The sequence below is a fragment of the Myripristis murdjan genome, chromosome 6 (genome assembly GCF_902150065.1).
Source record: "Myripristis murdjan chromosome 6, fMyrMur1.1, whole genome shotgun sequence".
Lineage (NCBI taxonomy): Eukaryota > Metazoa > Chordata > Actinopteri > Holocentriformes > Holocentridae > Myripristis > Myripristis murdjan.
In genome coordinates this window covers 6,994,473-7,008,197 of record NC_043985.1, presented here as the reverse complement: position 1 = coordinate 7,008,197, position 13,725 = coordinate 6,994,473, and the positions used below count along the sequence as shown (strand labels likewise).

The window sequence follows — 13,725 nt, the reverse complement described above, 5'->3', positions numbered from 1 at the left end:
GGCTACACTTAAGTGAGCCTGTATTCAAATCATTTTTATTCAGGCCTACGGCAAGTCTACTTACAAAAATATATTGTTCTATTTTGTTTTGTTTTGTTTTTATTGTTAAAGTGCATATAAATAAACGTATGGCTTTTGACATCAAGTTCTATAGTCAAAGTCCACATAGGCTATACAGCCATTTCATGCGCGAACATCAAATTTGCTAATTAGATTAAATAGCCTTACTGAGAGATACACTACAATAATACAAAAATGAAAAGAATTAGACCGTTTTGGTAGACTAGGCAAGAAATGAAAAACAACACAGGCTTTGACAGGACATTGTCAAACTGTACAAAATCGACATGTTGGTCCTACTCTTTCAGTGTCTTTCTGTTTGCTGAAGTAAATAGCTTTATCAACGGTGAATACCACCTGGTAAATAAATACAAAGTGCATCAAGTAACCTATACAAAACATGGAAGCTTATAGCTTTGCCTCCTTGTGGCGAGACTCACCTTTTCATTTTCAACACCACCAGGAGGGTAGATAAATAAAAAACAGACACATGAAGTTTAAAAGAAAGAAAGAAAGAAAAGTCTCTGATAACGATGCAGAAAGTGCAACCAGGCAACTGCTACACCTACTGCGTATTGACGCACAAAGAGAAGGAAAAAAGTCCCCAAACGTCAGTGCTTGGAGTTGAGAAGCTTCTCCAAGAAGTTGAGAGCGTACTGGATCTCCTCCGGTGTCAGGTCACTCAGGTCCGGTAGGTCCCCGGGAAGCAGCAGCCTCCTGGAGCGGCTGGAGTCCCCGCTGCCCCGGGCCGAGGCGGTGTGGATGTCCCGGAGCCTCGTCTGCAGCCAGTCCCGACGGTCCTGCACCTGCTTGTGCTCCCGCAGGTTGTGCATAAGCTGAACCTCACTCACTGACCTCCTCCTGCACGGGAAAATACAAGACAACACTGTACAAGTGGTCTATATGCTGGTTAGAATTAGGATTATTTGATGATGAGTTTAAGGGATGACAGAGACAATGAACGTCCTGTACTGACTTGCATAAGTGAAGGTGACCCTCACACATGCAGCCAAAAGTTAAGAACAGGTGGGAGAAATTACCTCAGGGGTCGCCCTTCACAGACTGTGCAGAGGTGTAAAAGGCAGATTGAGATAACTAGGATTTCGCAACACAAGCATCTCATGGTGACCATGATGACCTGAGAAATTAGAAATGTGAATTATTTCAAAGCCACGTTTCTTTGTTCACAGCATGTGGCCTATATGGAGGAGAGGGGGGTGGGGTGGGATGGGGTGGGGGGGGGGTCACTTTATAAATGTTCTAAACCTTATATTGTTTGGTTGAAGAAATTGTATTTAATCTATTTTTAAATTAGAAGGAAGATAATCTCTAATGTCCAATCTGTGACTCTCATCATAAAGCAACTGACCACAAACGTGACCAAAATCAGCCTTATTCACAAAAAAGTATTAATTTATGCTTTTTCTTAATTGAAAAAACCCTGCATTCATATAGTTCACATCAGCTAGACACTGTATCTGTTAGAGCAAATAATACCATATAACTTACATCATCAACTACTGGTTAAACTCTATCCTGCAATTAATAAAGTGAGTAAACTCAGTAAAGGTGGGTTTACTGTTCACTACATTCCTGACTGAAAGGTACAAGTCCAACATACCTCCAGTTTGTCCTCTCCTCTGATAAAGTATAATGTCTATCTGGGGTTAAAAAAAAAAAAAAAAAAAAGTATGCCAGTGGTGTAAACTCTCAGTGTAGTTTGTTAGACTGCTCCTATCGGTTATGATAAGCACTGGACTCCCCAAGTTCCTTTTATAGCCCCCTGCCCCATGCAGCCATTGATGAGCCGCCTTCATTATTGCTGTTGATGTCACCCCTCCAGCCCCTGATGGGGGCAAGCAGAGGAATGACAACACCTCCTCCGGGCCAGAGCCTTTCCCCACCTTCACACCAGACCAAACTGATTGCTCCGCGTTTGAACCCCATTGCACAAACGATGCCCCCGACACTCACACCCCGACCCCCACCCACAGAGTCTGTGTAATTAGTGTGAAGCCTGTATTTCTGAGAGAAAAATCAACATAATATCCTTATAATATTCAAATTGTTTTTTTTTTTTTTTTTTTTTTTTTTTATGGTGACTGTGTATGTGTTTCTGCTAGTGTATTATATCAATATGTTATTAGGATTTCTATTTTTGCTGTAATATTTGTGTAGTATTGAAGTGTGTTGGGGACAGGTGGACAGATCTTCCCAGCATGCTTTGAGCACTGGACATTACTTAGCCAGTTAAATGTTGTTAACTCACATTCCTATTGGTTATTTTGAATTGTATGTGTCCCATTGTAATGTGGGTTCTGTAATCATCTGTTTCTTTGATGTACTTCCATCTGTTGTTGTTATAATATACGGCAGATGTCAAAGGACAAAAACAGTGTAGTTCCTCCTGAAAAACTGAGACTGCTACAGTATCTTCCTAAAATGTATCACAATATGCTTTTTTTTGCAAGGGGTTCATAAGAGATAATAATGGTTTCTCAGTTCAAGAGATCACTTTCCCAAGCCCCTTTTTGTGCTGAATTTCCCCTCCACAATTTTTTAATTTCCGTGCTTGTCTTTTATTTTCTGCATTTTCTGAGGACTCGCTAGAGCTATTCGTCCACTTGTAATGTGACCTTTTTTGTCTGACTCCCAGTCTGCCTCACAACAATAGCGCCAACATTCGGATGGATTTATGACTCTCTTTGACCATTATCGAGTCTCCCTGGTTACATAGGCACTTGACTCAGGAATTAACATTTTTTCAATTAGTTCCACCCCAAAAAAGGGACTTTTACACTGACCTGACGTCAGAGAAAACATCCTGAATCAAAGGGTAAATGGGAGCCCTGGAGGTGTATCACGCAGTGATGGCGTCACTGTCTCTTGGTCGTCACTGGCGTGTGTGTGTGTGTGTGTATCTGTCTGTCTGTGTGTCTCAAAAAATGGGAAGCATGCATGTATTTGCAATACAATATTTGTCCATAAATGTGCCAACTAAAAAACACATTTCATGTAAAGATATTTAATGTGAGCATATATAGCGTATATCGAAATCCCCTACATACACACATATTACATTTCCTTATAGTATGTCAGCTAGGGGATCTAAACATCTGGCAAATCATGACTTTCAAATACGTTTTTGACTCAACTACTACTTTCAAAATCATAGAGGTATATAAAACCTGCCTGTGCCTGACAGCTCAATTACACCAGATCCTGAGATGGAGAGTCCTAAATTCTGAACCAGTTTCTTTTTGTAAATGGAACAGACAGCAAAGCATTTTGAAATTACAGTTTTTTTTTTGTCCTCCTGAAAGATTTAAAAGCATTCACTGGTCACACTGTCCACATTTGTAAAGGCTTTGCAAAACACAGTATTTTTTCTTTATGTTTTATAATGAGACTGCACATTATTATGTTGTTTCTTTGTCCGTTTCATGAATGGCTTTTGCTTTCATGTCTTTTAAAATCTCAGTCTCAGTGAAATAACCCTATGGAATAAAGGAAAAAAAGAAAAGGTGATAAATGATCTCTTATAAACGCCTCACCTTCTATAAAGTATTAAGCCATGTGACTTGCCTTGTCGGTAAGCCAGCAGACAAAAGACCATCACAATTCACAAAGTTATAAGAGTGATCATGAGAAACCCTGTCAAGAAGGCACACACACACACACACACACACACATAAACACACACACACACACACACGGTAAAGTATGATATCAAAGCCGTCAAATTGCAAATTACATACTGGCTGATAGTCCACTTGCTGACACTATTGATGAGATGCTGAATGGTCATAACTATCCATTAACCCTCCCTCCCCTGCTCTCTCTCTGTCACTCAGGCATCAGGGTCAAGCCCCCCCTCGTCCCAGCTTTCAGCCACAGGTGTCCCAAGGGTGATCGATCCATGGGAACAAACAGCCTACGCTGGAGAGGAGTGCCCTACTTATTATGGTCGCCCCCTGCTACACATTAGGTAACCACAAGGGTATGAGTTTTCTAAATGTAGCAGAAGCTAGGAATGGCTATGTCATGACACAACGGCTCTGTTCACATCAGGCGCTTGAATCTGCGGTGAAACTGATTTTGGAGACGGGTTACACAGGGTTGGAAATCAGTGTTGATATTGAAGTTGAATTCATCAGTTGTAGAGTCATGTGACCACCAGAGAGTTAGAGCCCTGATCTTACAATATAAGAGAATTTTTTTTCCAGATATGGAGCTTTCAATGTCCACAGTGTGAACTGTGCCGCTTTGTGCATCCCTCACAGGCAAACAGGTCCAACTCTATAGATCTTCGTCCTCGTAGGCTACTTAGGGCTCCATCACAGGGCTCCTCCTTCTGCTCCCACGAAGTAAAAGGAGAATGACAGCATCGCTGGAGAAGGCAGAGTATGAAGTTATGCCAAGCAGCCGAAGGATTCACAAGCAACTTCTAGTTTCATCATGATGAAGTGGATGAGAGAGGAAGAGAATTTCCTTTGACAGTTGAGGAATGAGAGAGAGACAGCAAATTTATCTTTGCATATGTGAACACGCCTTTTTCACAGCAGCCATTTTGACATGAAATAGCAGGTAAACACAGGTGTTACTGATGGTATTAATGAAGGTTCTGTTCCAGTCAGGTCTAACAAATTCAGGGTCCCGCAGCTGTTGTGGCTCACTTGAGAGACTCTGCTACACTTTAAATGGAACAGAGCCCTCATTAATGTCATCAGTAACACCTGTGTGTACCCTGCTATTTCATGTCAAAATGGCTGCTGTGAAAATGTCTATAGTGATACATTTCAACAAAAAAAAGACAGTTAAGTATTCATCTGCGGCTTTGAATCAGCCATCAAAGTCTTGCCATCAGGAGTTCAAACAGCAGTATTGATTAACCTATGATGTCAGCCGCTGCACCTGTTGATACATAAACAAATGGCTCAAGTGGCCAGTAATTAAAGTTGTTTACATACCAGGTTTACAAGATTTACGGGGGTTGGGGGGCCCTGCGACTCCAAGATGGTGACCTCCCTTCGCTTTCCCGTGATACTATTACGGACTACGGTGTTTAGATGACACCCGGCGAACACATCGACCTCTGACCTTAGCTTGGGATCCTAAACCTTGCGGTCCTCATTACCTCATGCTGCCTCAATGCAGACTGTGTGACACTATGGCATGCGGTGGCAGCAAGGTGCATGGGAATACAACAAGGCGAGAGATTTAAGGACTAGTCGCTAATCCCACCACAAAAACCAAGGCGGCTCCATCGGCAGGACAACAATAGCAAAGACTGAGACAGGTACAAGGATAGACAGAATGTGACAGATTGTTCCTGTTCTGGATCTCTGAATGAACCATATACCCTGAAGTGCGCTGCTTCAAATATCCCAAGTGGGACTTTAAACAAAGGAACTGCTATAATAAGATGGACATTACCGTTAACTTGGCATTCACAGCTATTTCAAGTCAGGTGCAGCAGTAAGCCAAGCTGGTCTCAAAAACTCAAAAATAGTCGCAGGGAAGTAAATAAGGAGCACAGCACAGCTATTTCAGGTTAGCCTTTGATTTTTATAGAGGGTGATGGCATGCCCCAATATGGGTGACAGGGAGGATAAATAACATTGCCGAGATTCTCCTCATCTCATGTCGTTCCAAGCAGACTAGAGAACATGGACACATTTCGTTACAGATGTTGATTGCAAATTACGGTGCTCAAAGGATTTTATTGCAAAATCAGAGACTGTAAGTACGGCTTATAGAAACTGAATTATTGTAAAAGATGATGGAAGTGAGACTCAGAGAGAGCAAAAGAGTCAAATTTTGTTTGTGCAGATAATGAATATGACAAGACACCTTTAAGTACTGGAACAATATCACATATGGATATAAATACGTAGAGAAGAGGAAAAGTTATATTTTAGCACACCTTAAGCACTTCCACATACATCACTTTTAAAACAGTGAAAAAAAAGTAATAGTTGCACATAGTTAAACACATATAGGTGTACCAGGCATATGTTTTGCATTGTAATTCTGACTGTGAAGAGTTAGGGATTTCTAGAGCGGCAAAAATTGTTGGTTCATAATTGTTCATAAATTCATTCTGTCAGTATTAATGTTGGACCAGTGTTGAAATTACTTGAATTAGGTGTTAAATTCCACTAGTGTGCACATTTAAAGTTAATCCAGCATTAGCCATTGGCCAAAATTAAATTAAACTGATGAAATGAAATTAATTTGCCTTCAAGTGATCAATTAGCTACCATTTATAAGCAGAAAAGAAACAGTATAAACTCTTAGAAGTAGATTTAATCTCACGGAATTATAGTTCAGATGGATATAAAGATGAAAAATAACACACAGCACGTTTTAGAATGCTTGTTAAGCTTGACAATGACTACTAATGCCTCGCAACGCGGTGCTGTTGGTAGGATTTACGATGTGGGGTTAAAGGTCAGGTAGGAGAACTTTAACAGAGACTGAGCTCATGTGCTACCTTCACTTCTCCCTGACATTACAGGCAGTGCATTGCTCTTGCCTGACCCTCATTTCCCAGAACTGCCAACTGGCTTTTCTTGCCTCCTAAGGTAATGCACCATGATTTGGCCGTAGTGCCACCGGACACCGCACCACATCATCGATACCTGAACTCCCTTCACTCCGCTGGACTGTTCGCCGTGGTGTGACCTGAGGGAGGGATGTGCATCAGTTACGCAGCAGTTCCAGTTAAATTCATTTCTTTCCGCCCGGTAGGATCATCAAATGCAGAGAAATGAATGATTCATAATGCAATTTGCACCAAGCCAGACTACTGCACAGTTATTACAACCCATCAAACACACATGGCCTTCTCCCTCCTTCTCAGCTTCACACAGCTAGCTTTCAAGCAATAACTCTGTCATGACTCTAAAATGCATAAACCATCTGCCTTGGGTGTTTTGTTCTTTACTGTTGCCAGAGGGCGGTTTGCAGGGTGCTGCTGTCTTAGTGGAAATGAACAAACGCAGCTTGTTTACTACAGAATCTTGAGCAAATCAAAATGAAAATGAACACCAGTCTCCCCGTCACACCCTTTGTTTCCCCTTGTGTCACCCACTGACTGCAGCATTATGGGTATCAAGCATCAGTTTAGCCAAGCTCACATTAGATGCAGTCTTCATCGTGTTTGTCTGTTGTTAGTTCTTACTGCAACTCAGTTTGCTCATTTTGGGCACAATACAGGCTAAATAGTCCTGTCTAAATGTGGATGATTCTAGGTGATACCTCTGTTGATGAAATCTTTTATCCTCATGTATTACACACACACACACACACACACACACACACATAGACACACACACACAAAGCCTTGTACATGTGGAGTGTTAAAGTGTAGAACAGGACGTGAGGGAGTGTTTGGACCATTTCATGATATCCGGCACCTTCACGTCTGATGACAAACGCAAAAGACCTCCCCTCCCCCTCACTCCCCAGCCCGCCTACTCAGCAAGGGTCATGCAGCCTGGCTGTATGTAATCACCATGGCAACAAAAACCTCACCCAAAATGTGAGCAAAACGGCCCCAATGGGAGTAATCTCTGTTAGTGATGAGAACATTACGATGATGGCTTGCAGGGGTATTATTACTGCTCCAGTATGTAAATGGATTTGAGAAAGCAATTTCATTGTAGGTGTGGAACTGCCCACAACTGAGATCGTCATAGGCTATATAGGCATTTAGTAAAGGAAAAAAACAAAACAAAAAAACAAATACTTTTAAAGAAATAGGTATTTGTGATTCACCTTGTGCTGGTGCCGTTTTTTTTCTTGGAGAAATCCCTCCAAGAAGGTGAGGAGAAACAAATTTTTCCACCAACAGTGGCTTCAATAATAGAGAATTCCCTGCAGCCAGAAATCATATTTTTTATGACTCAGGGGCAAGATTTTCCCCTTTTCTCGTATGGGAAATCTCCCCTTGTCTATACTACTGCTGAAGATTGGGAACTCTGATGGATGAGTTTTTGTTGCAAAACATAACACTGGCTAGAGATTTCACCTGGTGGAGTAACTGCAGAATCACTGATACTGATCAACAGCCTTATCAGCCTGCAGATGTATTGCAGTTATTTTTTGCAATGAGTTTTTTTTTCCCTCTTGAAAGTACCAGTTAAGAGCCAAAACAATATCCTTTTTGAGTCCCCGTAGGACAGATGAAGAACTGATCAAGCTCTACTAAAATTCTGACCGGATCTTTGCAGAAAATTTATTTGCACTAATTAAAATGTGAATTGTACTTTTTATTCTGATTCCGCCAAGTTTAAGAGATATTACTTTGAACATAGAGTCTCATTGAAGGTGCCTTGGTGAAACTGGGCCGTGCTGGCAATTAACATTTAAAATTTCACCTTTCAAAAAGATACAAAGCACAGAAAACTGCCCTCATGCAGATTCACAGTAACGGCACACTGACACAGCACGCTAACACCCAGTACAAAGTCTCCACTCTAAGCACGCGACAGTGCCAAGTCTGGTGTTAAATAGAATCCATAACTATCTCACAGCTAATCCTTATAGTCTAATAAACACCTCACACCCTGATCTGTTTACCAATAAAAATGCACCCGTCTCTGGTTCAAAAGGGCAAAAGGATGCTCTTCTGTGTGATCAAGTGATGCAGACAGAGTGCAGGACAGAGTTAAGCCACACGAATGGGGTGGGAAAATAGAAATGAGTCACAGCATAAGTCTCTAGAAATTGCCATTCAAAAATTCACGCAACACTGCAAAAGACTTCTACAATGGAAATGTGGCATTTTGGAGGGTTTGTAGGACAGGGTACATTTCCACATGCTGGCCTTCACACTAGTCAGAAAAAAAACAGTGTTGTGAGAAATAGGCAGTATGAAAATAGGTCTCAGACAAAATGTTTGGAAACCAAGGATAATTTTTTATGAAGCTTGGTTCATGTGTAAAGGAAGGCTCAATGGCAGATCAGTGATGACTAGATGGGAGATTTAATAGAAAATTCCACCCTCAGATCCTTTGACAAACACTGTGATACACTATCAGTCAGGTGGTGTGCGGTTCATAATTGTTATACTTACCTAACCATCATCATTCTGTAATATTCAAGGTCTTGGACTTGTTGCTTTCCATTATTGGGTGTATTGGTGCTGTTAGCAAGCCAACAAGCTCATGAACATTGTGGTGTGTCTTTGATTGTGCCTCCTACACAACATGTCATTGCAACCGCATTGCATTCTGGTCTATTGTGTCCACTGTTTGATTTGTCATTTTATGATTGTTGAGTATTGGTGCAAAATGTTGGCTCCAGAAAGACGCCAATAATGTTGATGTTTTACACCACTGACACATTTTCTACAATTAAACTCTATTGAAGTTGCGCTGGAAACATGTCAGTATCAAATCATCAACAGTTAGCAAGTTGAGAGCAGGAAAAACACACAACAAAAAACAAGTATTTTTATTTTATTTTCATTTAGTTGTTTTCTTTAAAAGCTAGTCCTCTGAGTTATATCATATTCTCATCTGAGGTGATGGTGGCTGATAACATGCAACGATAGCAGCACAAGTTGCTTTTTTCAGTTGCATTTTAGTATTATTAAGTATTATATTAATTATATTAAGTATTATAAGTATTATAATTACAGCATCACAATGACACCAGTTTCACTGTTGTCATTGTGATGCTGAGTCCTTTACTCTTGCAAAGGAATCTGGTTTATCATTTTGTTTGCTTTTGTGTAATTCCTTGTCCCATTTTAAGAGAGCTGTCATAACAAATCCCACCGTGCCCTATTGGAATAGCAATAAAGCAATAAACCAATAAAGCAATAAATAAATAAATAAATAAAGTATTGAACTCTGACATGCATATAAAAAAATAGAAATGGTGGGACTCGAAAATAATAACACTTGATCAGATTTGCAATAAATGCAGCAGAGAAAGCATTTCAGCCTAAACCCAAGAGTGCACTGCTGACTATATGGGAAAAGAAATGTTCTCTGAAAAACAATCAAGAGGAAGAGAAAGAGGAAGAGATAGAAGAAGAAGAAGAAGAAGAAGAAGAAGAAGAAGAAGAAGAAGAAGAAGAAGAAGAAGGCTGATCAAATATAAAACATTTAAGTGTTTATAAGTTTATTACTATTATTATTATATTGTTTAGCTAATGCTGCTGCAACAAGTGACCAGCAGAGGTCGCCCTGCCTACAAAAACACACAGGTTATTACTGCAGGAGAACAGAAGCAGGGTACTGCTGCCCTAATATCCTCTATTTTTCACCTGATATCCTGTTTTAGTGTATAATCCCATATTGAGGACAGGATTCAATACAGAGTCACTTGTATGGAATACTCTTGATTTTAGCTGAACTGGAGGCTCCTCAGTTACACTGTTACTACTGTAACACTGTAACAAAGTGTGAAACCTTATTTGCCAGCTTTTTCTTCAGCACTTCACATGATTCATATATACCAGCTGGTGCACCTGTAACTCCCATATATCCTGTCTTCACTTTTGAAGCTGCCCAGATCGGCTGGGAGGACATGACCTGTTCTAGTTTCTGTCATGATTGTGATCCCAGAGCTGTTTCCACTGCTTTGTGATTTAGTATTTTTTCCCTGGTTTGTGTCACCATCTGTGGAGGAAAACTGTGTCTTCTCTTAGTCTGCGTGTGACAAAAAGCTGTATCACATGCCCAAAACAAATGAAGCAGGCTCACACAGCCCCTTTTACCATATTCTCAAACGGTAAAAGACAACATCAAGAGCAGAACAGAGAGCTGGCCAGTCAGGGGCAGACTTACACCTTTACAGGTTCATGATGACCTATATCAGAGATACAGCCCCAGAGACGAGTTTGTCTCATTCAGCACCCAAGAATTTTGAGGAAAAGGGGAAAAAAACAAACATATTTTAAAATCAACATATTATTTTTTTGTAACTGAAATATTTGCATCCAATTATTATTAATTATAAGTAGCTAATAAGAAAAAATAATGTTTCAATGATAAATTAATAAATAAATGATTTACCAGGCTACACTCTAAAAACTGCTGGGTTGTTACAGTAACCCAAATGCTGGGTTCAGGCAGCTGGATCATGGGTTGGGTGACTTTGACTCAACTTTGGGTTAAAAATGGTGACCCAACGCAATGGGTTGGAGATGCTTGCAGCCAGCCAGCCTTTTTTGAGCAGAGGACGACACGACTTGACCAAGCAGCACGCAGCAGCATTGCTCCGGGTCCGGGATGTAACTGAAAACGGTAAGATAGTGAAACTGCAACTAATTTATTTTACTGTCAAAGTGAGCTAAAAAAAAAAAAATAAATAAATAAAAAAAATCTACCAAACAAACAAACATTTTGTCTGTCTATGCTGTGGATGCACAGCCCCCTAGGCTAGACTACTGGGTTTGATGGTTAAAGTGTTTATTATGTGAGCTAAACAGGCTCCGAAGATTTCAGCTACCTCTGGCTCAATGGTTCAAGTTTTCATGATTTTAAAGTGGAAAAAATAATTAGTCCATGAACGTTACTGAAAACTTTTTTTTTTTTTTTTTAATTTGCAATGTACAATTGTTTGCCAAAAGAAAGTTTGGTATGAGGATCGTAGTGGTTAGCACTGTGGCCTCACAATGAGAAGGACGTGGGTTCGATTCCCACCCAAGGTCCCTTCTGTGTGGAGTTTGCGTATTCTCCCCATGTTTGTGTGGGTTTCCGCGGGGCACTAAGGTTTCCTCCCACCGTCCAAAGACATGCAGGTTAGGTGAATTGGAGAAGCTAAGTTGGTCCTAGGTATGACTGTGTATGTGGAAAAAAGTCATTTTAACCTAAATAATACCGATAACCCAGAATTTGGGTTGTATTTTTCAGCCCACTTTTTGGTAAGTTTAACCCATCAATATAGTCATTTCTACCCATTTTTTGGGTAGAAAACATAACCCAACATGTTGGGTCAGACCAATAACCCAACTGTGCTGTGTTATAACAACCCAGTGTTGGGTCGGTCCCTTTTTGACCCAGCACTGGGATACCAAAATAACCCAAATTGAATTGTTTTTAACCCAGCAGTTTTTAGAGTGTAGTTGCTGTATCAACTGCAGTATAATTACACCTAGGTCACCCAGGTCTCAGCTGGTATCATAGTTGGAGAACTCAGTCTAAACTCATCTAAGCCCCAGTGAATACCAATTTTTTTTTTTTTTTATCACACTCTAGAGAAGCCATAGAAAGCTCTTGGAAATGCTGGTGACATGCTGTTTCAAGTGGAAGCAGGAGAGCACCTCTTCTTATCCCTGGTGATCTATTTCATGAAATCTAAAAATTCATTCATTAAAAAGTCATGAGTGACTCAAGATACTTTAGTACTACATTATACAGGCTCAGTAAAACTCTGGAGAGTCACAGGATTTCAGGATGGGACAGGACACAGGACAGGAGGCGGGATGCAGAGGCTTGATCAGCACCTCGGCATCACCTTCTCAGACACATGAGGACCACAGGAGCAAGGCTTCAGAAGGCAGGGAGAGCTGGCAGAGGAAGCAGAGAGGGGACTCTGCTGGCTATGGCTCACAAGGAAATTTTAATGTTGTGATTATTTATGATGTCATTTATGACCACAGAATAGTTCACAGCCATATTAAATAGCTTCCAGCTTGTCACTTGTCACAGCCTATACTCATAGTGACTGCAACAGTTCTCCACTGACATCAAGAAGAATGATGTCTCTTCTAGTCAGTGAACTACATCACATCAATAATTAAAATATGTAAAGTCAGGCTTAAGCTTTAGCCTATTTTATTTTTAATTGGCCTAAATTAGTATTAAAATCTGTAGGGGAAAAAAAAAACACTTGTTGACAACATACAGAAATGTGCCTTGCAGGGACAAATGCAACTAATGCAATTACAACTTGTGGGACAGGACAGGATGAAATGAAGATAATTTACACCATAGAAGTTTTATGATATAACAGCAATAAATGGTGAGCTGATGGGGCAGGAAATACACACGCTGAAAGGCATTTTGGTTCACACCTACACACACAGAGATGCAGAGCCACCCACTGACAAGTGTGCAGGTTTGAATGATGTGACAATTTTGATGACGTCACACTGTATTTATATGTATTTGGCACACGGGATGATACAGTTTTGGGCGAAAACATATAAAAGCCATGAGGGATCAAACAGGAGCTTAACACAAAATATGTGGACTTAGCCTGCTGTGCAAGAGCATTGTTGTTCCTGAGTATGTTTGTCCTGTACACCTCACATGAAGTTACTGAATCAACCAGATCATGTCTGATGTCAGGTGAAAAGACAGCAGGACAGTTAATGTTACATCACAAGCTTGATTACATCCAGTGTGTTTTAAAAAGAAAATGTCCAATGTGTTCATTGATATTTCATAATGAATGTGAGCCTTTCTTGTAATATCACGTAATGCTATCAAACAGTAATGTTAGCTCGCAAGTGACGGAATGCTAACGTTAATGTTAGCTTGATACATATTTTCATACATATTTCTTGAGAATTCGTGTTAGTAAAGGTTAAAGGTAGAGTGCCTCAACAAGGATTTCATGCAGAGAAACAGTGATGTGTGTACTGAGAGGACATGGACTTAAATGGATCACCTTTGTCTCCGTATTGCTGCTGCACACATA

General features: G+C 40.4%; 1 protein-coding gene across 1 annotated transcript; it reads right to left on the bottom strand.

The window, feature by feature from the left end:
* Positions 1 to 671: 671 nt before the first annotated feature.
* LOC115360453 (parathyroid hormone-like) lies at positions 672 to 1,192 on the bottom strand. The gene is made up of 2 exons (XM_030053375.1): positions 1,101 to 1,192; positions 672 to 921 (listed from the first exon to the last, which is right to left on the bottom strand). The coding sequence occupies exons 1-2, from the start codon at positions 1,190 to 1,192 to the stop codon at positions 672 to 674; spliced, it is 342 nt and encodes a 113-aa protein (XP_029909235.1).
* Positions 1,193 to 13,725: the final 12,533 nt, after the last annotated feature.